The sequence below is a fragment of the Mastigoproctus giganteus genome, chromosome 12, assembly GCF_048544385.1.
Source record: "Mastigoproctus giganteus isolate SK-2022 chromosome 12, ASM4854438v1, whole genome shotgun sequence".
Lineage (NCBI taxonomy): Eukaryota > Metazoa > Arthropoda > Arachnida > Uropygi > Thelyphonidae > Mastigoproctus > Mastigoproctus giganteus.
Window position 1 is genome coordinate 33,984,552 of NC_143586.1, and position 26,435 is coordinate 34,010,986.

Genomic DNA, 26,435 nt, shown 5'->3' on the forward strand with positions numbered 1-26,435 from the left:
CCTTTATGAAAGCAAAAACCCTCCATTTACCCTTGATGGTAGTTACATCTTTTAAGTAAATCCCAAATCACTGCCACCTAGTGGTTCTTTTATCTGCAGGTTCTTAATGCATGAATAATCACTGCTGATAATCAGGTCAAGGGTATTATTCCCTCTGGTTGCCTCTTGAACATGCTGCTGTAGAAAACAGTCATCCAATAAATCCACAAAAATCTTGCTAGTCTGTGAGTGATCAACCCACAAGTTTCAGTCAATATCTGAAAGTTAAAAATCCTCCATTATAAAACATTCTGATTTACTGGCTCACTCTATTTCTCTCTACAGCCGTTCATTGTACTCATCAGTGTTATTAGGCTTATAACACACTCCTACTATTATTTTTGCTTTCCCAGTACTTATGTCACACCAGATTGACTTAACGTTGCATTGGCTGCCCATGTAAACTGGATGCACTGCCTTACATTTGATGTGCTTCTTGACTAAGAACATAACCTGTTCTTAGTTGAAAATTTCATCCACAAAAACTAAATTCATGGTATTTAAAAATCATTTTAGTTATAACCGCCCACCTAGAGTAGTGTTAAACGGAAGGCAAATTCCTTTTGTGTCCAACATTAAGTACTTGGGGGTGATACTGGATGATAGGATGAGGTTCTATTTACATGTTGCACATTTGAATGACAAAATAAAGAAGTTTATTTACTCAGTTGTACGAATTTCAAGAAGAGAATGGGGTCTTAGTAAAAAAACTATGAGTTTATATTACAAGACGATCTTTTTACCAATTATTGCTTATGCTGCCGGTGTATGGATTGCGGATGTGTTCAAGGCCAGAATCCAATGTAAGTTAATGTTGTTGCAACGTTCTATGATACTGACTTATTTGTATGCACCACGGGCTGTGTCTACGGTGGCACTTCAGGTGATTGCTGGATTTTTACCTCTGGATTTATATGTGGTCTATAGAGGAATGATGTATGCGATGCTGAAAGGTATTCCTGCACAATATCTAGGGATGTCATTGAATCTTACAGCTACAGTTAAGGAGGAGAAACTTGGAATATGGAGAGCACGGTGGAGTTCTTCAGAGGTGGGAGAGATAACCAGGAAGATCATTCCTGTGGCAGATTTTGCCATTACTAAACCGGTGTCGTCGTGGTTCTGTCCGTCTATGTATACCAGTTTTTTGCTAACAAGTCATGGGTCGATCAGAGATAAACTGTATTCTCGAGGGTTGGAGCCGGATCCATGGTGTTCTTGTGGAGCGGCAGAGACTTGGCAGCATATTTTGTTCTCTTGTCCTTATTATAATGCTGAACGGTGTCTTTTGGGAAAACAGATAGCTAATTTTAATGAAGATAACGTACATAGATTGGTGCAAGGAGTTAACAACTTTCAGGCCTTACAAGACTATGCAAATGCTGTGTTCCCTAAAAGATCTATCATACGAAACCTCACGGACATTGAATTGGCCGTCTACAACCAGAATCTTCATTGATTGCATCAGGGCTTGGGAGCTTCAGACCTGGAAGCTTTTGGTCGGGTCTGGGGCTCCTGGGCATGGACCACTTAAGTGGGTTTTTTTTTTTTTTTTGTTCGGCTGTTGTTCAGTTCTTGGGTTTGGGCGGCCCAAGGCTGGACAGCTGGCACTCAACAGTCTAGCACTCTCTCTGTTGAGTGTTTAATTGCGCTTTGGCACTTCAGCTTTTAAAGACAGAACCAGGGACGGGCATCAGATTGCAGTTGAAGAGTTCAGCTGCTTTCTGATGGCAAAGTGATCTGACATAAACAACATACTACACTCACAAACATCTCTCTTATATTTACTTTTATTCTTTCCTATTCAAAATTTCTTGTTTATACACTTAACTTAGCTTAGATTATGAACTTAACTTAAAATTTTTTTTTTTTTTTTTGTTACTTTACTTCTTTTTTCAAAAATATGTTTTGTCTTCTTATTTCTTAGCTATCTTTTTATTTATCAGGTCCACTTTACAGATTTTCTGTTTTAAATGATTTAGGTGGAGATGGGCATTTGCCTTGGAACCACCCTGAACCAGTACACACACACACACACACACACACACACACACACACACACACACACACACACACACACACACACACACACACACACACGTCCTGCCTGTCCTTTCTGTATATATTGTACTCCCCATATTCAAATTCTACATCCCTTATATCTTAGTGACACCATGTCTCTGAAATCCCATCTGCATTTGATGTCTTGACCAGCACTTCTAATTCATCAAATTTATTTACTTATTTCGCAATGACTTCCAGCAGTTCTTGAAATCTCCAGCACCTTGCTTTCAAGGCTGCTGCTCATTTCAATAGCAGCAGTGACTTACTTGCCAATATTGACTTTTGAAGCCACTAAAAAGAACTCTTCAGATGGTTGCACCCATATCATTAGACGAATCTGGATCCCTCTAACTAGTAGTTTCCCTGAACCCTTAAGGTGGCCTCAGTGATATTGTTAAAGACCCCTGTGTCACCTATGTTCAAATATACAGTAAACCCCCGCTATTCGCGGTATCTGTATTCGCGATTTCGCGTATTCACGGTCGCTGATTTAATATAAAATGAAACCTAAAAAAATGTGAATTTTTAAGCGCTGTGAATATTTTCCGCCATAAAAAAACATGGGTGTGGCTAAAATTATCTTTCTCGGTCAAAACAGTGCTCAGTGGGTGGTGGGGAGAGGGGTGACAAAATCGCTAGCGTGGATGTTTCTCGCTAATCCTTGTTCAGTATGTGTTATGCACTTGTCGTGGAAGGTTTCATCGTTTGCTTTTAATTTATGCGCTTATAAATTGAATAAATTTATAAATTGATATGCTTACAAAAGTGATAAATCTACCGTTTTGCAGTGTAAAACAGACTTTTTCGAGTGTGTTAATGGAAGAAAGTGACTTTATTGTGGACAAGTTCTTTCTAACACGTACAAAAATATGGCTACGAATAACAAGAGAAATGTGAAAATATGAAAGAAGGTGATGACATTAGCGAATAAAATTTTTGAGTTATTAGACAAAATTTCTAATGGTGAAAGTGGCCCCTCAGTGGCAAAACATTATAAAATCAATGAGTCAACGGTACGATCAATCAAAAAATCGGAACAAAAAATCCGCCGTAGTGTCCGTGAAAACGCGCTAATTGCTTCAAAAATTTACTCTGTAACTCGTGATGTTAAATTAGAAAAAATGGAAAAAGCTTTAAATCTGTGGATAGAAGACCGAACTCAAAATAAAATTCCATTAAGTTCACTCATCATTCGTGAAAAGGCAAAACTCCTTTATCAACACTTTAGAGAAACTGGTGATAGCACCGGCGGGATAAGTTTTTTAGCTAGCAAAGACGCTGGTTTGAAAGATTTGTTTGAAATTTCTAATAAATATTACATTTAATATTAAATTGTTTCTTATTTTCATTTCGATGCCATATGCTTGCATTTCACTATGTACTGTGTGACTAGGTACATACTGTCTATGTACCTAGTCATATTATGAAGGTACATATAATACATACATACATAGACAAAATTTTAGACTAGTTTTTCTTATATATTTCATACTTTGGAACGGAACCCCTTTATTACTATGGGAGCCATAACTCAGTATTCGCGTTTTTGGTATTCGCGACATTTCTCAGGAACGTAACCCCCGCTATTTGCGGGGGTTAACTGTATTCCATTTCTACAAAATGAGTTGCTTCTACCTACTAGGGCAAGCAATGGTGAATAAAATTGGCCTCCAGAAGCCTTGCAGCATTCCTTAAATCTTGAGTTAACTAACGAGGCTTTCAGTGTATAGTCTCTACTATCATGAATGGGTCAAATTGCAGACACAATTCTGACCTAACGTGCAGATGTTAGGTCAAAATTAAATACAGCATGGTTCTGTATTTATCCAACAAATTGTTAGTGTGTGCGCACTAAATATCATTAGTTCACACATATTCTCATAAATATATAAATTCATTTTCTCTTTACCAAAAAAAAAAAATTTTACGGAGTATAACATCATAATGCACCAAACATGTACTGCAAATATATATAAAAATATACTTATATTGGACATTCATTGCTATTGTGGAATATACATATCAGATGTATGTAAATTTCTTATGAAAGAATTTTTTTCAGTGGTAACAATCTTAAAGCATTTAAGGTCTTCCTTAATTCAAGATTTGTTGGAAGAATTTGGTTTTTTTTTTAAATTTAATTGTGAAGGGGAGGTGAGGGAAAGAGTTTAATATTAATTATGACAGACGTAGACAATATTTATCAAGATATTTGAGATGTTAACATTTTATTATTTAAATAAATAAAGTAGTTATATTCTTAATTCATATTTTTATAACAAGATGTTATACTGCACACTGTCTGCTTGGCATATAATCAGATGATGGACTTACAGTTTTACATGGAATGTGAAAATGCCAAACATCTCTACTTTCACTGGGTTTGAGTTAGACCCACAAGTTTACTGACTGGAAAATTTGCACACCTGCCTTCTAGTCACTCCTTTAGAGCTGGCTGCATCACTACAAGAAAAAAAAACGATGGACCAAAATTCTGGGAGCCATCGGGGCCGACTATGGCTAGTCTGCTGCCCATGATAGGATGTGCATAAGAGTTTTGATATATATATACAAATTTGTATATATATATATATATATATATTACTGAAATTACGTATCGAAAAATTAATACAAATGCCCGTAGTTTGGCAAAGCTGTAGAGCTAAAATTTAACATAAATTAATTGTTAGATTTATGTTAAAATTTTTGCTCTACAGTTTTGCCATACTACGAACATTTGTATTAATTTTTCAATACGTAATTTCAGTAATATATTGGGTATCATGTGGAGGATTTGTATTTTACTGCCTCTAATGACTACTTCATGTTTATTTATTTGCTTATTTATCTATTTTATTTTTAATGTCATTACTTATATATATACAGTGATTCACTACCAGTGCGACAAACTTGCAGGAGGTGTAGGGGGCACAAAGACGAATCGGAATCACATAGCATTGCAGGATCCGAAATGCCTTCGTCATGCGGTAGAGGACGTTGAACGGGAGGTCGCGTGAACAGCGATCCCACTGGAAGTCAGCATTTGCGAACCGGTGCCCGAGGCAGTAGGATGGATGAGTATTCAAATGTTGAACTAGCCGACATGCATCTCGCGTATGGAGCTGCGGACTGTAACGGGCGCGCCGTTCTGCGCTTGTACCAGGAACGTTTCCCACACAGGCGTGCTCCTCATCATACAATTTTCGCATGTGTGCACAGAAGGTTACATGAGACTGGTTGTTTCACGAGAGGTACCGTGAATCGAGAGCGAACAACGAGGGCGCCAGACAATGAGGAGAATGTCCTATGTCTTGCAGAAGGCAATCCGAGTACGAGTACTCGAGCGATAGGCCAACGATTGGGCATTTCCCAATCCACTGTATGGAGGATACTGTCAACAAACCAAATGAGTTCATACCATCTGCAACGCGTCCAATCATTGGAGCCTGCGGATTATCCACTCCAGAGGACTTTTGCTGCTTGGTTTCTTCAACAGAAACAGTTCGCGAATGCTGACTTCCAGCAGGATCGCTGTTCACGCGACCTCCCGTTCAACGTCCTCTACCGCATGATGAAGGCATTTCGGACCCTGCAATGCTATGTGATTCCGATTCATCTTTGTGCCCCCTACACCTCCTGCAAGTTTGTCGCACTGTTAGTGAATCACCGTGTATATATACATACATAGGAACTCCCCGACTTACGTAATACTTGACTTAAAGAAATTTGACTTTACATAAGTTTTTGCCGGCTTTTTTTTTTTTAGGTGAACCCCAAACACGAGAGGTATTAGAACCTATAGTACTTAGTACCGTGCTTGGGTTGGAGGTTGAGAAGACGAAAGAAGATATTTGTTGACATTGGACTTGAACTTCTGTAGATTGTAATTTTCAGGAAATACGTATGAAGGAAGGCTGTTCCAGAAAACGACAGTTGAATGAATAAAGAAGCAAGATGAAAAGTTGGTTCTGTGGGTTTGAAGTTGGACAGTAAATGGATGTTGGCTGGTGGCGGCACGTGTTCGGACTATTTTGAAAGAGAGAGCGGGAATTATAGAAGCCAACTCAGAAGAACAGTGCCCATGGAAGTATCTGTAGAAGAGGCATGCAGCAGAAGCAGTACATCTATCAGGAAGCGAGTGGAGAGACTCTGTTAGAGATGAATCATTAATTAACCTAACTGCCCTCTTCTGAATGGAATCAAGAAGCCTGAGAGAGGTTTTGGGGGCACCACCCCAGATGTGGGAACAATATTCCATGGCTGGGCGGATTTGCAATTTATACAGAGTGAGCAGCTGTTTGGAAGAAAAGTAACGCCAAGAGCGAAAGAGAAAACCAAGTTTTTTAGATGCAAACGAAGCAATATTTGTAATGTGCTTGTGCCAAGAGAGATTAGAAGTCAGGGTAATCTCCAAATGAGATATATCATTTTGCCTAGAAATCGGAGTGACACTAAAGATAAGCATAGGAGCAGAAGAATCCTTTTTGCGAGATATAAGACAAGATTGAGTTTTAGAAGGGTTGAAATAAACTAAGTTGTCTTTGCCCCACTGGAGAATTACCTGAAGATCGGCATTTAAGAAATTGGTAGCAGATTTTCTAGAAGTTGAAGGTGATTGAGCAGGACAAGGTTTCTCAAAATGGAAAGTGGAATGCAGTGTGCTATCATCGGCAAAACTATGGATAGGATTTCCGGTCAATGGAAGAAGGTCATTAATATACAAGAGGAAAAGAGTGGGGGAAAGAACTGAACATTGTGGGACACCGGCATTAGTGGAGAAGTTAGAAGACAGAGAGCCATCTACCATCATCCTCAGTGAGCGATCAGAGAGAAAACTGGATAACCAATTACTAAAACAGTTGGCAAACCATAAGATGGAAGCTTGTTTAGAAGACCTTTATGCCAAACACGATCAAAAGCCTTTGAGATGACGAGAGCAACTACTTGTGTTTCACCGAACCTTTCCATTGAATTAGTCCATAAATGGGTAACATAAGCCAGAATATCACCAGTGGATCGACAGTGACGGAATCCATACTGGCGATCGTTGATCAGACAAAAGGTTTCTAGGTAGTTTAAGAGTTGGCGGTTAATTGATTTCTCCATTACTTTAGAAAGAGTAGAAGTAATTGCAATGGGATGATAATTGGATGGGAGGGATTTGTCACCCTTTTTAGGAACTGGCTGGATATGAGCAAATTTCCAAGCAGAAGGAAAAACACCTTTGGAATAAGAAAGTGAAAAAAGGTGGCAAAGAATAGGAGTAAGTTCAGGAGCACAGGTGTTGAGAACAAGTGGAGAAATACCATCAGGACCTGGAGCTTTCTTAGCATCGAGATTCATCAAAATCCTTCTGATATCCTTTTGATGGAAAACCACAGGAGGCTTTGAATGGAGCGTGTTGGGAATGGTGGGAGGTGGTTTACCAAGATCATTAATACATGAGCTGGAAGAAAAATGGGATGCTAGCAGGTCAGCTTTATCCTTGGCTGATGTGACAACAGAACCATCTGGTTTGGACAGAGGTGGGAGCAGAGGTGGGCAAAAGTTACGGCCAATAGCTTTGGCAAGAGACCAGAATGCTCGGCTAGCATTAGGGCAAGAAGCAAGTTTTCTACTCTTAGCCTGTTCAAACTGTAGTTTGGACTGATTAATAACCACTTTACAATTGTTGCGAGATTTTAAAGTGGAGTGTAGGATAAAGGATTCCATTCCTGCAAGAATAATTTCACTGACACGATCTGAGCAAACGTTGACATCAGAAGTTTTGAAACAGTAATCTGACCATGGAAAAGAAGAAAAGAAGTCTCGCAGGTCATCCCATTTTGCATTCTTGTAATGCCAAACAACACGAGGTTGTGAGTAGCCATGAGATAAAGGTTCCATTAGAGAAGAGACAATCACCAAGTTGTGATCTGAAGGGCCTAAAGGACCTCTCACTTCGGCCGTGTACTTAGAAGGGTTGTTTGTGAGAAAAAGATCAAGCGTATTTGCTGTATGATTAGGATTGTCCGGTATTCTTGTAGGTAGGTGCAAACTTAAAAAAATCATGGAAACGTCTTTTTTAAGTTTGCATTCCATAGGAATAAATGGAGGTATCGTGAAAATAATGTAATGTGAACCCAATAATACTTTCTTTCTTTTTTTTTTTTTTGTTATTTGTTCCAAATCATTGGAAATTGAAAATTTTGCTATATTACTAAGCTATTTATCTTTCTAAAAGGTCATATTTAAATTAAAATTGCACTTGCTTGTTTATTGGGCTTTTCTGTTAGTGCATAATAAACGGGTAGTAAACTCGATCTTTTTTGCATTTGCGATAATACAGATATATTTTAGTGAACCCACACAACTACAGTTGTGTGGGTTCACTAAAATCTTCAGTCATATAAAAACAAATTTTCAGAAACTTCTCTTCATTCCTATTTACTTATTACAGTGATGAAGGGAAAGCGACCAACGAAAAATGCAAGTGGTGGTAGTGCCAGGAAATGAAACAAAATTGATTTAGAAATGAGGATGAAAATAATTAACAAGTACGAAGCAGAAGAAAGTTTGTCATCTATTGCGCGGAATTAGGTCTCGCTGCTTCAACAATGAATACTATTTTAAGGGACAGGGCACGTATAAAAGAGCATATTAAAGGATCAATGCATTTAAGATCAACTGATCACAAAATAACATTCAGGTGCTATATCGAAGATGGAAAAGCTATTAATAATATGGACGGAAAATCAGATTCAGAAGCGAGTGCTCCTGAGTCTAATGACTATTCAAGCAAAAGCAACAAGTATTTATAAAAATATTAAGGATAAGTATGCCGAACCCCAACCCAAGTTCGTGGCAAGCAACTGGTGGTTTAATAGGTTCAAGCATAGCATTGGTTTTCACAGCGTTAAAGTATGCGGTGAAGTTGGCAGTGTCGATTCTGCAGCTGCAGAGATGCGTCGGAAAAAATTATTGATGAAGGCGGCAATGCAACGCAGCAAATTTTTAACATTGATGAGACTGCTCTGTGTTGGAAAAAAATTCCGGATCGAACATACATTGCCAAAGAGGAAAATACAATGCCAGGTTTCAAGGTATCAAAAGATAGGGCCACGCTCTTGCTTGGGGCTAATGCAGTGGGAGATTACAGTTTAAACCACTGCTTGTGTACCATTCTGGAAATCCTCGTGCATTTAAGGGCATCAATAAACCCACCTACCTTTGGATTTCCGATTGAACCAGAGAGCAATATCTCTCTTTGAGGTTTGGTTTAAATGCTGCTTCATTCCCGAGGTTGAAAAATATTGTAAAGACAACGCCGTTACTTTCAAGATTTGCTTTTATTAGATAATGCTCTTGGACATCCTACACATCTAGATAATTTCAGTTTGAACGTGAGAGTCATATTCTACCGCAAAACACGACTTCACTCATCCAACCTATGGATCAGGTTGTTATTTTGAATTTAAAAGCATACACAAAATTATGCACAAAATTTGCTTAGGCATGATATGCAGTAGATGATGAGAAAAATTTTATGTTAAGAGACTTTTGGAAATCTTACAGTATTTACCATGGTACCTTAAACATTATAAGGCCTGGGCGAAAATTACTAAAAGTTGTTTAAATGGGACAGAAAATATGCCCACGGCACGTAGAAGGATTTGAAAAAGATGAATTATATGAAGAGGTTACAGATAAGATTGTAAAGGCTGCAGAGCTACTTCAGTTGGAGTTGATGCCAAAGATGTGGAGGAGTTAATAAAGGAAGAAGAGAAGGAAGAAAATGCTGACGAAGCTCAAGATGAACCAAATGAGGAGCCAAGACTCTTCATCACCAGAGAGATGGCAATGGTATTTCATGAAATTGCATCGGCAATGGCAAGGTTTGAGAAGCAATCCTAACAGCGAACGATTCTTAAAAGTTAACAGAGGGGTGAATGATATTCTTGCTTGCTACAAAGAAATCTACGATGAAAAGAAAAAAAAAGCCACTGTCTAGTCATTCATTAATATGTTCTTTCGTAAGATTGAGCGGCCGACCCCTTCTAAATCACCACAGCCCCCAACCTCGCAGTGGCGCACTTATTAGCTGAAGACGTCGATTCTGGCAACAATGCTCGTGAGGTAAAACTTACTGACATTATGCCTGTCTCCTCTCTTTTTTTGTAATTTTATAATTTTGAAATGTTTTTAAATTGCATGCTTTTGTAATTTTTCCTGCACATGAGATAAAAATTGAGTAAATACAATAAGTAATTCTATTTACACGTTCGTCATACGTTTCTTTTTTGATTCAATTAATTCAGCGAGCACAGTTGCGAGTGCTGCACAAGCATGGGGGAAATTCCAACTTATGTAGTGTTCCGCGGAACGCAACTCTTACGTAAGTCGGGGAGTTCCTGTATATATACATGGAGAGAACAGAATTCATGGGATATCTGGTTCTTGGGCAACGCAACACTGTCACTCCTCTTGCTAGTGGACAAACCCATCGATTGGCAGGTTTATAGGTACACTGCGTTCACATAGATGGTAATTCGATGTAAGTGTGGATAAACGTCCTCAGTTAACCAACTTTGAAAGAAGGATTGGTAGTGGGTGCCAGACGCATGGGTCACTCTATGGAAGAGGTAATACTGAAATTGCACTATTCCTGTTCGACAGTATCAAGAGTGTATTGGGAATACACCATTTCCAGAATAACATTTCATTGTGGACAGCACTGGGTGGAGAAAGGTGGTGGATGAGCGTGGCCTTCAACCTCTGTTTTGCATTGTTTCAGCCAACTAGAGAGTGACGGTGGCACAAATCACTAGGACTTCAACGAGGGAGGTGCCAGAAACATCACCAAGACCATCAGTTGATCATTAGCCGCAGTAAGTTATGGGAGCTGCCTACCCATTGCTAACACCACAACACAGGATTTTACGCCTTAACAGGGCAAAAGAACATTGGCACTGGACCTTGGATGATTGGAGATGGATCTCCTCCTGGTCCAATGAGTCCTGTTTCCAGTTATTTTGAGCGGATGGAGGGGTGCATATCTGGCGGAAACCGCACAAGGCTATACACCCATCATGTCAACAAGGAACTGTTGACATGATGGATGGTCTGGGGCGTGTTCAACTGCCTCATGTTGGGACATCTAGACCCATCTCTGAACGATCTGGGTTACGTGTCCATCCTTGCAGACCATATGCATCCCTTCATGGTCATCGTGCACCCACGGGACAGTGGACTCTTCCAGCAGGACAATGTGCCTCCCCACAGAGCCATAATGACTAGAACATGTTTCAAAGAGCATTCTGCAGATTTTGCCACCATGGAATGGTCTCCCCTTTCACCAGACATTGAACCCTGTGGAGCATCTTTGGTATGCTGTGGAAAGGTCCATTCGAGCTTTGGATCCTCCACCCTTGAATGTGACTGAATTGTGGACAGCGGTGCAGCAAGCATGTAAATACCTGTGGAATGCTTTTATGAACTGGTGGACTCATTTCTTGCCACGTGACTGCCTTTATCCGGGCGAAAGATGGGCCTACCCGTTACTAGGTATTTTTCCCATGAATGTTTTTTGGAAAAATACTGGTGCTTTCGGGTTTTTGCAAACGTTGCCTCAGCTCATCTTTAGTAAATAGAAGCATATGAGGCCTCAAATGAAACTCTCTTATACCACATATGAAGATTGCTACTAAATGCAGCAAGTGATATTTGAGTAGTGCCAACTGCTGCTTGCAACAAAACACTTAAAATAAACAAATTGGAGAGAACTATGAAACTACAAAATTTTAAAAAAATAAATTAAGCAAGATCCAATATTCAACCAGGAAAGCACATTAGCAGTGGATTCTGCAAAGAAATGATGCAACTGATGCCTGGAATAACATTGGGCCATTCTGTCCCTGCACCACCCATAAGCAAACACCAGCACTTATTCAGAGAAAAAATATATCACAAAAGGAGTTTTTGGGAAACTACGTTGACAACAGAGCATCTGCCACTTGAAAATGTCCAAATGTTTGCATTTCAGTCGTGGGCAACTTATTAACAGCAAAACAACCATGGATGCACTGATGCTAACAGTAAAGACAGATTGAATTGAAAACATATACAGTAGAACCCAGATAAGAAATTCCTGCATAAGAAGTTTCCCACATAAAAAGTGTGTGATAAAGAATACACAATGTATTGTTATAATGATGTTTTCCTACTTAATGCGTTGTTTTTTTTTAAATATAGAAATTCTTTATTTTCATATTAAAAAATATAAAACAAGATTAACATTTTGGTAATCGAATAAGTTAGTCCATAGCATAATTTTAATTCATAGTAAATCACTGAAGTAGATGAAATGGAATTGTTTTTGTTACATATCATATTGTGAATGCCTTCACGAGTTGCCCTGATATCATACTGCATCCAATAAGCAATGCTTCGCCAGTGGAGAAGATCCCTGGGTTGTGATATCCACCGAAAGTAACATTAGTCTTTTCCACTGGCGAAGCATTGCTTATTGAAGGTAGTGCAATATCAGGGCAACTCGTGAAGGCATTCACAATATGAGATATAACAGAAATGATGCCATTTCACCTACTTAGGTTGGTGATTTATTACAAACTATAATGATGCTTGGCACTAACTTGTTCGATTAGTGAATTTTCCGTAAACTGAGGCTTAGGACGCTAAAACCTTTTTAGAGGTGACATATGGCAATTGTTTTCATCGATATCCATAATTGGATAGTGTTGACTACGTGAAGCACAGTAAAGCATTTGCTGCTAAGTTCTGATGGTTGCGAACAGTTCCGAATTGCTTAGTGGATTGTTGCTCTGTCTTATTGTAATTGTGACTTTTTAAGGTACGCAAGACTCCAAATGAGCTCATTCTTCCAAATTGGTAATATGAACAGAATGTTAAGCAATTAGAAATCCTCAGTTTTAAAACGTTTCCCTTAGGCAGAGTAAAATATTCTAAATTCTGAAACAGTACTTAAAAAGGTTCTATAACTTCTGTATGTGTATGTTTTTATTTTTTATTTGTGTAGTTAATATTTCCCTTCTTAGAAGGGAAAATGATCTAATAGTACTTAGGTCATTTTCCTTTCTAAGAAGTTTCCCCTTAGAAGTCCCTTGGGAAACTTCTTATCCGGGTTCTATTGTATTTAAATATGGTTGGCACCTGTAACCAGGAAACAGGGGCTCACATCTGGTGAGTATGGGCTTGGCACACCCAGGGTCCTGAGCCGGATATCATCATTCTTCTCTTTCTTGGTGATTTCCTTCTACTTCTCTCTCTCTCTCTCTCTCTCTCTCTCTGTGTGGGTAACTGAAATTTTTTTTTTTTTGGCTGGTGCAGCAAAAGCCCCAGGCTTCCTTGCTCCATATGGCTAATAATAATAATAATAATAACAGCTCATGCAAACTAAAGACAAAATGTAAATTTGCTGTTGATTGGAGCCAATTGATAAGCCTAAACATAATGCAAATATGTAAAATAAACTTTAACTCAAAATATAAACCAAAATAGAAATTAAAATAACTTATAACTCTACTTAAGTAACCAAACATACTCAAACCAAAAATAAAAAGGGAAAAAGACTAAATTAATAAACTAAATAAGAATAGGGGTAATCATTGAAGGGTGTAGAGCAGGGATTGGTAACGTTTTTTGAGGGAAGAGCCATTTTTGATCTAATTAAAAAAAAGAGAGAATCCAAAGAGCTGCACCTCATCTCAAGCTGGGAGGAGGGGGGTTTCAGAAATGGAATAGAGTGGAAAGGTGTTTTATTAAAAAAATATATTTTTTGAAATATTATTTATTAATACTGAAAAAAAAAAGTAACAAACGTCCAATTAGATACGAATTAATGTAACTTTTGCTGCTGAACCACTTGAGCGAGTCTCTCAACATCAGGCGAGTATGCCATAATTTTCATCTTTAAACATGCTGAGAGACTCTAATTCTTCATACGGTTTCTTGATTTATTTTTAATATAGTTCATGTTTGAAAATATTTGCTTGCAGAAATACATCGAACCAAAAACTGAGAGAAGTCCAAAGGCAAATATTTTCAAATTTATATACTTGTCCAGTAAGCTACTCCAACATCAAACATAATTTGGTCTTACATTTTCAACTCCTCTATTGCTGTCCATTTGTGTAGAATTGCAAGGGCAGCCTTTTGCCTCTCCAAATCCTCAATTTCAGTTTTAAGGCATATTTTAGCCTTGCACTCCATGTGCCCTTGAATTTTAAGTCCTCTAACTCCATTTCAAATTGTGCTTCATGTGGGCTAAAAGTTCAAGAGCTACAGTTACATGTTCAAAGAGCTGCATGCCGTTCGCAAGCTGCTGGTTGCTGACCCCTAGTTGTAGAGGCGTGTTACAGGTGGCCAGAGTGTCTGTTTGTCCCCAGTCTAAATTTTAATTCTTTTGTAGGTATGGGTTTTTGTGACACTCTCTCTTCAAGCAAGCTAGTAGAGATGAAAATTATGAAGGTAGTCTGGTTGCTAATAAATATGCCCTCATTTCTAAATAGTATACTGTGACAGTATAGTGGTTTCATTACTCACTTGATTGGAGAGATCTGGGTTCATATCCTGTTGTAGATAAGGAATTTTTAAAGGCCTCCTCAGTGTGGGTTGTAGTTTGCAGATCTGAGGTTGAGGGAGTAGGCTCCCTCCCCCATAAGTTATACTAGTTTTTTTTAGCCTGCATATCATGAATTAGCCTGTAAAAATGCTTGTATAGATGTATAACATAACAAATCACTATTGGAATTATTACCTTTGGAACTGGTGCATTATGACACGAGTAGCTAGGATCGCTGCTAAGAAAAACAAGAGCATTTAAATATTTTGTTTTTGTCATACAGTTTATAAGTACAGTAATTAAACATTTCCTAAATATCAAACTTTAATGTGAAACAAAATCATACATTTAAGCATGTTGTTAACTTTCTTTTATATTAGGATAACTAAATTTCAAGAATTATGATCTTTTTATATGAAAAATAGTATTTTAGAAGTTTGAATTTTACATTTTTATTTATTTTTTCTGTTTATATTTTCAGCTGGTACCAGCAGCTTTACAGTTAGCTTTTGAAGAAAATGTTGACTTCCGTGAGTCATTACCGAGGAATTATATGGAATATATGGGTGTTGCAAATTCTGATTTGGTTTGTTTGCTTTTAGTTTATTGTATTTTTATTGATATATAATTTATTTATATAATTTATTTTATTTCTTATCCACGATAGAACCTGGATAAGAAATTCCCACATAAGAAGTTTGCCCCTATACTAGGTTTGGTTTCTTAAGTCCCAATTTCAGCTCTATATATTGTAATGTATTATTTTCCTGCGTAAGGAGTTTCACGGATAAAACGTTTTCTCGCATAAAAAGTTTGTGATCAAGAATACACGGTGTATTATTATAATGACATTTCCCACTTAATACGTTTTTTAAATATAAAAATTCTTTTTTTCTATACAGGCAAACCCCATATAACACAATACTTCTACAATGCTAGATGGTGGGAACGAGATTAGCTCGTTGCAGGCGAAGTTTTTACGGCTTCAGCTAATAGGGAAGCGTTTCTTAAATTTTTACCATTTTATTGACTAAATTGGCATAGTAATTTATTTTCTAGAAGTAGCTTTATATTCCTAGTTATGATACTTAGTTTATTTTGAACTTACAGATTTTGTGGGTTATTACTTAGTATCAGTAAAACTTGTACCGTTCGAAACTTGCCACCATAATGTAGTATCGATACGGAATAGCATTACTTATATCTCGAACTTGATAGTGTAAGGCATAATGTAAAAATTGATAGTGTAATATGTAGCACTTTAGTAGGAATCTGTTAGCTTAGTATAGTATTGGCAATTAAATTTATAAATCCTTTTAATTTTTATTGTTAATTAAATTGTATTTAAATGGAAATCACACCCCAGACTAGAGCAGCAAAGTAACTTGCCCAAAGTAGTGAAAGTGCTGTGGTTCATGGGGGAAATGTAGGAGATGATTCTCCAATGCATCACAGTCTAAAAAAATATGCAAAATGCAACATGTTTGTGGATCTTTCTCGAACAGGACACGATCTAGCCATGGAGGGTGTGTGCACGTGCTATGTGCAGAGAATGTGAAAAAATTAGGCACCAACTCAGCATTCTGATGGGCGTCTCTGAGAGCTTGAAGAGTCGAGGGATGCCCTCAATGGAATTAAAATGGGGGTCCCATCAAGTTCTCAGCTGCCCAACTCTGATGCAAGCTAAAAATTTGCTAATATTGAGCCAATTGCTGAGGGCAACAAATACCTCCCTTCTAGTTACCATTCTGTTGCACTTCCCTCAACTGTTTCCAAAGTGAACCTTCCATCTGATTAATTATCATCAATATGGAGTCTTCTAGTGGTAGTCCACATGCATTATTTATCTGTGGACTGATGTCATGGAAACATTTGTAGAAATTCCAACATTTGCTCTTGTCATTTCTGTGACATTTAATAAAAACCTTCTTATGGTCTGATTTTTGCAGTTGAGTAGCCAGTTTCTTCTGTCCACTTGTTTTACTATGTCTTCTCACTTCTCAACTAATTTGGATTTCCTCATGTTTCTGTTCATTCACCCACCCTCTTTTTCTGTATATTACAGTAAACCCTCAATTTTATAGACCTTGATTTAATGGGCAAAAAAAAAAAAAAAAATCACCATCACCAGACAGTAAACAAAGAGCTCGAGTCATAGCAGATGAGAGCAAGTGTCCTAGTCTGTTATAATATGCTCGCTATCACATTGTCCTTGTTTCTTTGTTATAACTTCACTTACAATGTATCATCGTGGCCTCTAAGAAAACTGGTGAAAAGTGAAAGTGTATGCATCTGAGTGTTGTGCAGAAATTGAAGCTACTGGAGAAGATAGACTGTGGTGTGTCTATTTCCCACACCTGTAAGGAATACGTTATAAGGAATGTAAGGGCTGTAAGGCCCTTATAAGGGCTGTAAGGAATAAGGAATAAGGAACTGTTCAACTATCAATTATCAACCAGTTTTGTAGCTGATCCCACACTTTTGAAAGTATTCTATGTGTAATTAGTGTTTCACTTATTTTTTTACTGCATCTGTAGTCAAGATGACATGGGACAGAAATGGTGTGGGGAGGAATAAACTATCAGATGTTGCAAAAGTTAAGGCTAAATTTAAGGAGTTTCACTCTGAACAAAATTTTTCTGAGCACCACTGCAGTATTATTATTTTCTACTAATTATGTACTATATATCATCCAGTGAAGTTGAGGTAAAAAAATATCATTTTTTTTATTGATTTACTTTATTTCACTGTTTTGTTTATGTATATGTTATGTTTATGTTTTGTTTTGTATATGTATATGTTATATACATATACATATTTTGTTTATGCTTTGTATATGTATATGTTATATACATATACAAAGTAACTGTTTAAATCTTCAATTGTGTAGGATAAAATTATTTTGGAAAAAAACTTTCAATTTAGCGTACGCTCACCGATAACAGTCCCTTCCTCCTATTAGTTCATAAAATTGAAGGGTTTACTGTAGTTACCTTCTCCCATTGAATGGAATTTCTATTCATAGTTTTTCTGATGACAATATACAGTACTATATTTCACTTTCCAGTTGGACAAAAGCCTAGTTAGTCACAATTAGAACAATTAGTTACACTTCTCAAATATCTGCTACTAATTTCTTAAATGGTGACCTTCAAGTATTCCGCAGCGTGGAGATGAAAACTTAAATCTCCTCGTATTTTTATTTATTTATTTATTTTATTTTATTTTTTTTTTTAAACCTATCCTGTCCTTGTTTCTTATAAAAAAAAAAAAAATTATTATAGACATCACATATCTTTTATTGACGAAACCCTGAATTATACCTTTTCTGAAGCAATATCTGTAATAAGCATATTACAGATATTGCTTCCTTTGCATTGAAAAACTGGACTTTCTCTTTCATTCTGTGTTACTTTTCTGAACAACTGCTAACACTACAAATCTAAATGTGTGCTACTGTTTAATAGTTTCACATCTTGGAGCGGTCTCCAGAATCTCTATTACAACTTCACTCTTTATTGCACAGATTTTTAATTTTTGTGCATACCTGTTCAACAGATGTTTCCATGGGCCCTGTTCTTCTGAATTATCAACTATAATTCCACTTGTTTTTACCATATTAAAAGCATCTAATTTTGAAGATTCAATTAGTAACCCGCATAACTGCATATTTCAAGTGAGGTAATATTTCCAAAATTTTGATCTATTTTTTTTTTATTATTATTATTATTATTTTTTTTTTTTCGTTTTGTGTATTATGATATAAAATTGAAATATTGTATGAAATTTTAAGGTTATTTTCTTATTTTATTTTTTAACAATATAGGAATGTCCTGAAAGGGATCATTTCCTTCAAAGGGTGCGGAATTTGATGACGAAAGTTATGGATCATCTTCTGGTAGATGCTGCAGTCGACCAGGTGGCTAAAGAATATATCCATGTTAGTCTTCCACCTGTCTTAACTGATTGTAAGGGCATAACACTTATATTCAGTCTTTCTTCTTTTTTAAATATATATATATGAATGTGTCAATATAAGCTCTATTATCCAACATTGATTTTAAAAAAATTATTTCATTGAGGCCAATTTTTAAGTAAATTAATTTAGTAAATTATTATTTTTATTATCTAGTGAAATCCCATTATAAAACCTTCTCAGGGAACATGATTCATTCATTGCACTGAAAATTCATTCAGTTATTATTGTTAAAGGTTATTTAAAATCACCCATTATTTATTTAAAAAATAATTTAATCTGATGTACTTTTCTAATGTACAGGAGGTAATAATTTCTGCTTTATTTTATTTAAATATAGTGCACCCTTGATGTAATTGCTGGTTGATGGATAACATTTGCATTATAAACAAGCCTAAAATTTACCTAATTTTTTCTGAGTATATAGTGACTAAAAGACATGAACTGTTAACACAAGGTGCAGTGAAAAAATTCAGGGATTGAATTTGTATCTTGAAATTGTAGTGTTGTTCTGAGTTGTGACTTGCTGCAACATGTTTGATCACTCACTAGACATGGTAATGCACAAATCACTCATTTATTGCAATCAATCTGAATTAATGCATGCTGAATAGGAGTTTGTTGCTTTTTAAATGAGTGATTGCACTGATCAGTAAATATACATCAAATTTTGTTTCAGAGTTATGGAAAGGATGTTATTCTAGGAAGAGATGCCATGAGTTTTGTTTCCAGTATTTACTCTATAATTGAATATACCGGAGTTGAAAAATTTTGTAGCTGATCCCACACTTTTGAAAGTATTCTATGTGTAATTAGTGTTTCACTTATTTTTTTACTGCATCTGTAGTCAAGATGACATGGGACAGAAATTTGATTCTATAGTTATTGTTTATTGTATATTGTTTATAAGAATTTTCTCAAACTGAATTTACAGTTAGAAGAGAGAATTTTTATAACAGTGCAACTTACACAGCTTATCCGAAACAGCAGTGTACATATCCAAAGCCACTGTATAAAGAGGCATATATATCCATGTTAGTATTAATATTAGTAGTGACAAATGATGCAAAGAAGCAAGCTCTGCCCATCCTTTCCAACAGTTTTTCTAATTCTTCCTTAAATTTATTCAAATTGTTCATTTCCACAACCTGTTACTCTCGATCAGTTACTCTGACTGAAAGCAAATTTGCAGGAAAATTTTCCAAATCTATCCTGCAGCTATCCTTTTTCAGTTTATATTCCCTTAGGTGTAAAGCTGTCATTGGCATATAGTTTGGCAATAGAACCATCTGGTTTTGACAGATGTAGGAATAGAGATGGGCAAATGTTGTGACCAATAGCTTTGACAAAAGACCAGAATGCTCGACTACCATTTGGACAAGAAATAAATTTTCTACTCTTGGACTGATTAATAACTACTTTACAATTGTTGCGGGCTTTGGTGTAAGCAGAAAATGAACCTGGTGATTTGGGTACAAGCCACTTCTGATATGCAGATTTCTTATCATGAACAGCCTTAGCACGTTTATTGGAAAATCCAAGTTTAAATAAAGAACGAGATTTTAAGGTGGAGTGTGGAATGAAGGATTTCATACCTACAAAAATAATTTCACTGACACGATCTGACCAAATATTGACATCAGGAGAGTTGAAACAGTAATCCAACAAGTAAAAGAAGAAATGAGATCATGCAGATCATCCATTTTACATTCTTGTAATGGCAAACAACACAAGGTTGAGATTGGCCACAAGAGAAGGACCCTGTTGGAGAAGAAACCATTGCCAAGTTGTGGTCTGAGGTGCCTAGAGAACCACTCACCTCGACTGTGTACTTAGAAGAGTTATTTATGAGAAAAAGATCAAGCTGTTGGCTGTTTGGTTATTTATTCTCTGGTATTTTGGGAAATAAATGAACAATCTATACAAGGTCATTAGTAATTGCAAAAGCATCAGCATCTCAACCAGCTGGGTCTGTGTAACTAGAAAACAGAAGTCATCTGGAGTTGTGAACATTAAAATCACCAAGGAAAATTACCTCACTGTTAGGAAAGTTGGACTGGAGAAAGTCAAGTTTCAAAGACAAAGTGATTAGTGGAGTTGGAAGAATGACAGAGGCAACAAATGAATTTGTTAAAATGTGGTAAACTAAAATGTAGTAGAGAGATTTTAAGCCTGAGAAGACCGAAAAGAGGAGATTCATCATCATCATCATCATGAATTTGATCTGTTTCCTTGTAGCTCTTGGAGATGGTCTTAATCTCACCATTGTTGTCTCGGTTGATCCACATCTCTCTTGCCTGTAAGTTTGTAGTTGAATGCTAATTTTGAGATCCGATTTGGGTTTGTTCTCTCTTTGTGACTGATCCATTTTTTTCTGATACTGTTTTATGTCATCCACTGCATTGTCTATTTTTAATTTCTCACAAATATCTGAATTTCTTTGATGGTCTAGCCTTGTAAAGTCTAATAATGGTCTTAAAAATCTCATTTGTGCTGCTTCTAGTTTTTGTTGAAGTAATGTTGTTCAGCCATAATTGTTTGAGTTGTCATTTGTTTTCCGAAGTGGTGTTTAATGTTTTACAAAAATATAATAAAAATTTTATATTTTTGTAATTTAGTGTGAATGTCTTTTCTTTCGTTTGATATTAAATTTCCCAAATAGGTGAAAGGGATATTTGTTCTTTTATTTTGTCATCAATAACAATTTTGACTCTGTCTTCCTGAGATTAGCTAACTACAGTCTCGATTGAAGGGGGACTTCTGAAATTCCTCCAGTCAATGGGAATCAAGCCCACATCTCTCCAAATGAGTGGTGAAACCACTCTACTGTCATGTAAAAGAACAATTAAATGCATTATTTTATTCCTGTACAAGGTTGTGTATAGCAAAGAGCACATTAAGCAAGCACAAACAGCCATCTGAGTAATGGCATATGCATTTCAAATAAATATGAGTATACCTTCTTCTTCTTTGGGGGCAATGCTATTATTTAAAGCAATACTATTATTTTAAGTGCAGGTACGATATCAAGACCACTTATGGTGACTTGCTTTGCAATGTGAGAATGATGCATTTTATAACAAATTTAGTTTATGCTTTGTTACACAACTGAGGCTTTTGCCAACAGGACAGTAATTTTTTGTAGCACTGTGCCCAAAGCTTTTGCTCTAAATTTACTTGTAAAATTGTTTCACGCATGAAAAATTTGATTTTTCAGAAAAGCCATTTTTTTAATAAATTGTTTAAAAAAGACTGTAGAATATATTTTACACAAAAAAGTACATTTTTTATAACTGTGTAAATTATACTGCATGTAGAGTGAGGATATATAGTCAAATAATAATTTCCCTAGAATTAATATCTGTACATTTATTGTGTTAATAGTTGAAAAAGCCCACAGTATCCATGGTGCAGGAAAGAAATGGGAAACCAGCCTTCAAGGAGATGGTATTTTAAGTTCTGATACTGAAATAAAGTTGATTCGGCAAAGAGCAATTCGGTAGGTGAAATTTGTTTGTGGTGTATGTTCTCTGCTTTGTATGAGAAAGAGAGAGAATCAATATACAAAGGGTACTAGGAAAGTTTTGCAATACAGCTTTGTTTATTTAATTTTTTCAAAGTAATTTCCTCTACATTCAATACACCTCTCCATCCTCCGAAACCAATCTTTAAACCAGTTCTGCCAAGTTTCACTAGGGAGTAAAGCACACTCGTTGTCCCAAGCCCGTAGAAGGTCCTCATCACTGGAAAACCGCCTCCCTTTTAGCTTCATTTTCACATGCGGGAACAGTGCAAAGTCGCAGGGAGCAAGGTCTGGCCTGTAGGGAGGGTGCTCGAGAAGTTTCAGTCCTGTCGTGGTCAAATATTCGGTGCAGGCTTTGGCGCGGTGAGCTGGAGCATTATCGTGATGGAGGTACCAGGTGTCCATTCTTGACTTTGGCCGCAGGTTCTTCATAGATCCAATGACTTTAGGCAGGCATTGTTCAGTTTGCCACTTAGCTGTGACTGTCTTCTGCGTGTCCAAAACGACACGTTCCACAATTCCACTCGATTTGAAAAATACAGCTATCATTTTCTTCTTTACAGATCGGGATTTTCTGACAATTACGGGTGTGTCGTCATCATCAAAGACCCAAACTTTGTTTTGAGCCTTGGTCGGCAGATCGTAATAGTACAGCCAAGTCTCGTCACCTGTCACGATGTTGTTCACATACCGAGATTGTCCCTTATCAAACTTTTTTAACATCTCCCGGCACCAAGTCACACGTCGTGTCATCTGCTCTTCAGTCAGTTGATGCGGCACCCAGAGAGAACAAAGTTTCTTCACGGGCAAATGATCTTGCAGAATCGAACGAATTGCTGGTGCATTTAGGCCCAAAGTATCCTCTATCTGTTGGTAGGTCACTCGCCTGTTTTCGTCAAGCATTTTCCTCACAGCAGTAACGTTTTCCTCCGTAACTGACGTTCGTGGCCTTCCCGGCCTCTCAGAATCCTCCAGAGTGAAATTTCCCCTTTGGAATTCTCTATACCACCTGAATATCGTTGTACGATGTGGACAATCATCATCTAGTGCAAGAGTCATTTCTTCTAAGCACTGGTCTATGGTTAAACCACGCACGAAATTATACCGCAAAACTGTCCTTATCTCATTTCGTGACCATGATGCCATCGCAAGCACTTTACACTCTCACTACTAATGAATAACTGAGCCCATCGACTTGGCGCGGCGGCTACTATGCACGTATGAACATGTCTCAACATGCAGCAACAAGCAGCTTCCTGTGATTCATTGTTGCGTCATATTGCAAAACTTTCCTAGTACCCTTTGTATAGATGAATTTCACTGTAGTTTCAGAGTAGTTCACTTCAGAAATAGAATACACTGTCTGTATTTTAGTTTCCTCTTTTTCCTACTCCTTATTCCATAAACTGACAAACTATTTTGATTCCCCAGAAATGTAAAAAAAAAACTGAAGAGTGGGGATAACTAATATAAATTATGTGTGTAATTATCTAATGATGTAACAAAATTAAACCTATTATACCATGTATAAGTAATTGCTAATAACTGGACAGACAATACTAAAGAAGTCTTAACCCACACAAAAAAATTAAAACTATAACGCAAAATAAAATAGACAAACAAGAACAGAGTTAACAAAAAAAGAACCAGCACTCATCCAGGGAAGCACTGCCTGAAATCATTCAAAGAATTCTTCCCCCCACCCACTAAGCTATTGGGCAATTACAGACACTTACTAAGAAAGGGGGGGGGGAAAGTTAGGGGAACCACAGTGGTCACCTTGTTGGGGAGGTACCAGCCACAGTGAAGATTCCCAAACACTGGCATATTTGTTGTCCTGGCCTGCTAAATTGGCAAAATGACCATGAATGCTCTAATATGACCAGTCAACAAAAATACATCTTAAGTATGCTTAATCTTGATATCCAGGAAATAACTCAAACAAAGTGAAAAACAAAATTACACATGAATTGGAACCAATCAAGAAAAATGCAGATATGTAATATAAAATCAAATAGCTAATATTAAAAAACCGGACTAAAATTAAATACTACATTATAAAAACATTCAAACTAGACACACAGAAAACTCAAAAAATAATAAAATAAGAATGGGGAGTAATCATATCAAAGAATGAATGGGGACACAGAAGAACACAAAAAATAAAAAAATGCTAACAAATTCTGTGTTGTAATATCAGAGTTCTCTAAAACTAAATTAAAGTTTTTGTAATCAACTGATGATTACTAAGTTTAATGATTACAGCTGTAATCACTAAGAATTGTTACAATTAGCAGAAAATCTTATATGCTATATAATAATCTTTAATTTTATTACATTTTTTTGATTCCATCACAGAAGAAACTGCAGGCTGGCTGGCAGTTACATACTGAATTTCTGCTTTATTCTTGAACTTTCATCCCTGAAGTGCATATTCAAATGATCAAACATGTGAATGAAAATTAGGATTAAATAGATATATGATAGTGAATCAAATTTCAACTCATTGATAGATTCCAGTGTTGGTTTGGCACTGTAAGTACAAGTATTCTTCTGTTTCAGGACAATGCCTCGTTTTAAAGAATTACCTTTAAAATCATGTAGTGTCTGCCTGAGATCATTCAAGAAATTCTCCTCTTCTCCCCCCCCCACTTGTACTAACTTATCGAATGATTATAGACCCTGCTAATAAAGAAAGGTGACTCCGTAGCCAGGTGGGAAGGAGCAGCAGTGCATAACACACATTTCTTGATTACACCGGGGTTCGAGCCCGTCACCACCAAATACGGAGGATGCGGAAAGGTCAGGGAATGACCACCGCATATCCCAGAGCAATATGGCCTTAGTTGCTAATGCCCCTAAAAAAAAAAAAAAAAAACCAAAACTAATAAAGAAAAATAATACACACACTCATACATGTATACGCGCATGCGCACACACACAAAAAGGTCAGAGAAACCACAGTGACCACTTCATCAAGGAAGTGCTAGCCTCAAAATTTTTCCCACCATTGTTCATCCAATACACTTGAGCAGACATTGCTGTGGTCCTGAGGCCTCATTAGAGGACAAAAATATAAGCATTGCAAGATTGAACTGTACAATATGCAGGGGGTCCCCAGTATTCGAGTATTCATTATCCGAGTACGAGGATTTGAAAATTGAAGAATTAAAGCTTTTTCCCTTGAGAAAATTGACCAAACACTTGAATATTTTTTGTGAGAACGATCTTCTTCGTGATTGTGCAACAAATGTTAAGCTCGAAGTTAAAGACATAACTAAATGCTACGACACGATTTTATCTGAAAAAATACGACAAAAAATAAATAAATAAATAAACCGAACTCTGGATTCATTCTTTATTCATATAACTGAAAAATTGCGTAACAATAGTCTTCTTTATTAGTGAAGTGTTACTTATTCGAGGTAATACAATACGTGGGCAACTTGTTGTGAAGGACGAGCGCAATATGAGATACAGATGAAATTATGCTTTTCATACTACTATCATAGCTTTTCTTTAAGAGTTGTCTATGGTGTATCTACACTGATATTATATAGATATAGAATCTGAAACTCTTAAAATATTAGGCCTAGTTGCATTCAGTTTTATTTAAATAATAAACATTACAAAAATTGGTCCCCGTTTTAAGTGGAATTTTCTGGAACCAATTATCCTTGGATAATGAGGATCCCCTGTATATACAAGGAGTGATCATTTAATCTACTGGTACAAAATTTTATGTTTATTGCATGAACTTTCCATAACTGCCGCTAGAGGTGCTCTCCCTGGTTGCTACCAAGCAGACTCTGTGCATGCCAGTACTTGCCAAGCTAGTGTTGCATGAAGAGAGTTTTTTTTTTAGCTGCGTGTCACTGACGATCGTTTTGAAGGAAGTATCATGTCAGACATACAGATTGAACAGCAATGTGTGATTTGTTATTGTGTCAGGCAGGGCTTAAATACGTCAGAAACAGTTAAAGAGATGAATGAAGCATATAGTAATGAGTGTCTTTGTGGGATGGCCATATTTAAGTAGCACAAGCGATTCAGTGTAGGCTGTGAGTCTGTTGCAGATGACCCAAAATGTGGTCAGCCTTCTTCCTCAGCAACTCCTGAGAAGATCAGAAAAGCCCAGGAAATCTTGGATGAAGACAGGCAAATTATACTTTGTAAATTATAGCTGTTAGATTGTCCATTTACTACAGTAGTGCTCACAAAACTGAGAGATCACCTGAAAATTCTGCGATTCT

General features: G+C 36.8%; 1 protein-coding gene across 1 annotated transcript in view; it reads left to right on the forward strand.

Moving 5' to 3' along the window:
* Positions 1–26,435, forward strand: part of NO66 (Bifunctional lysine-specific demethylase and histidyl-hydroxylase NO66) — a 136,153-nt gene that overhangs the window by 98,316 nt on the left and 11,402 nt on the right. The window contains exons 13-15 of the mRNA XM_090386109.1: positions 15,165–15,269; positions 18,510–18,651; positions 22,044–22,158. Of these exons, the coding sequence (XP_090242235.1) occupies positions 15,165–15,269; positions 18,510–18,651; positions 22,044–22,158 (362 nt within the window). The remainder of the gene's footprint in view (positions 1–15,164; positions 15,270–18,509; positions 18,652–22,043; positions 22,159–26,435) is intronic.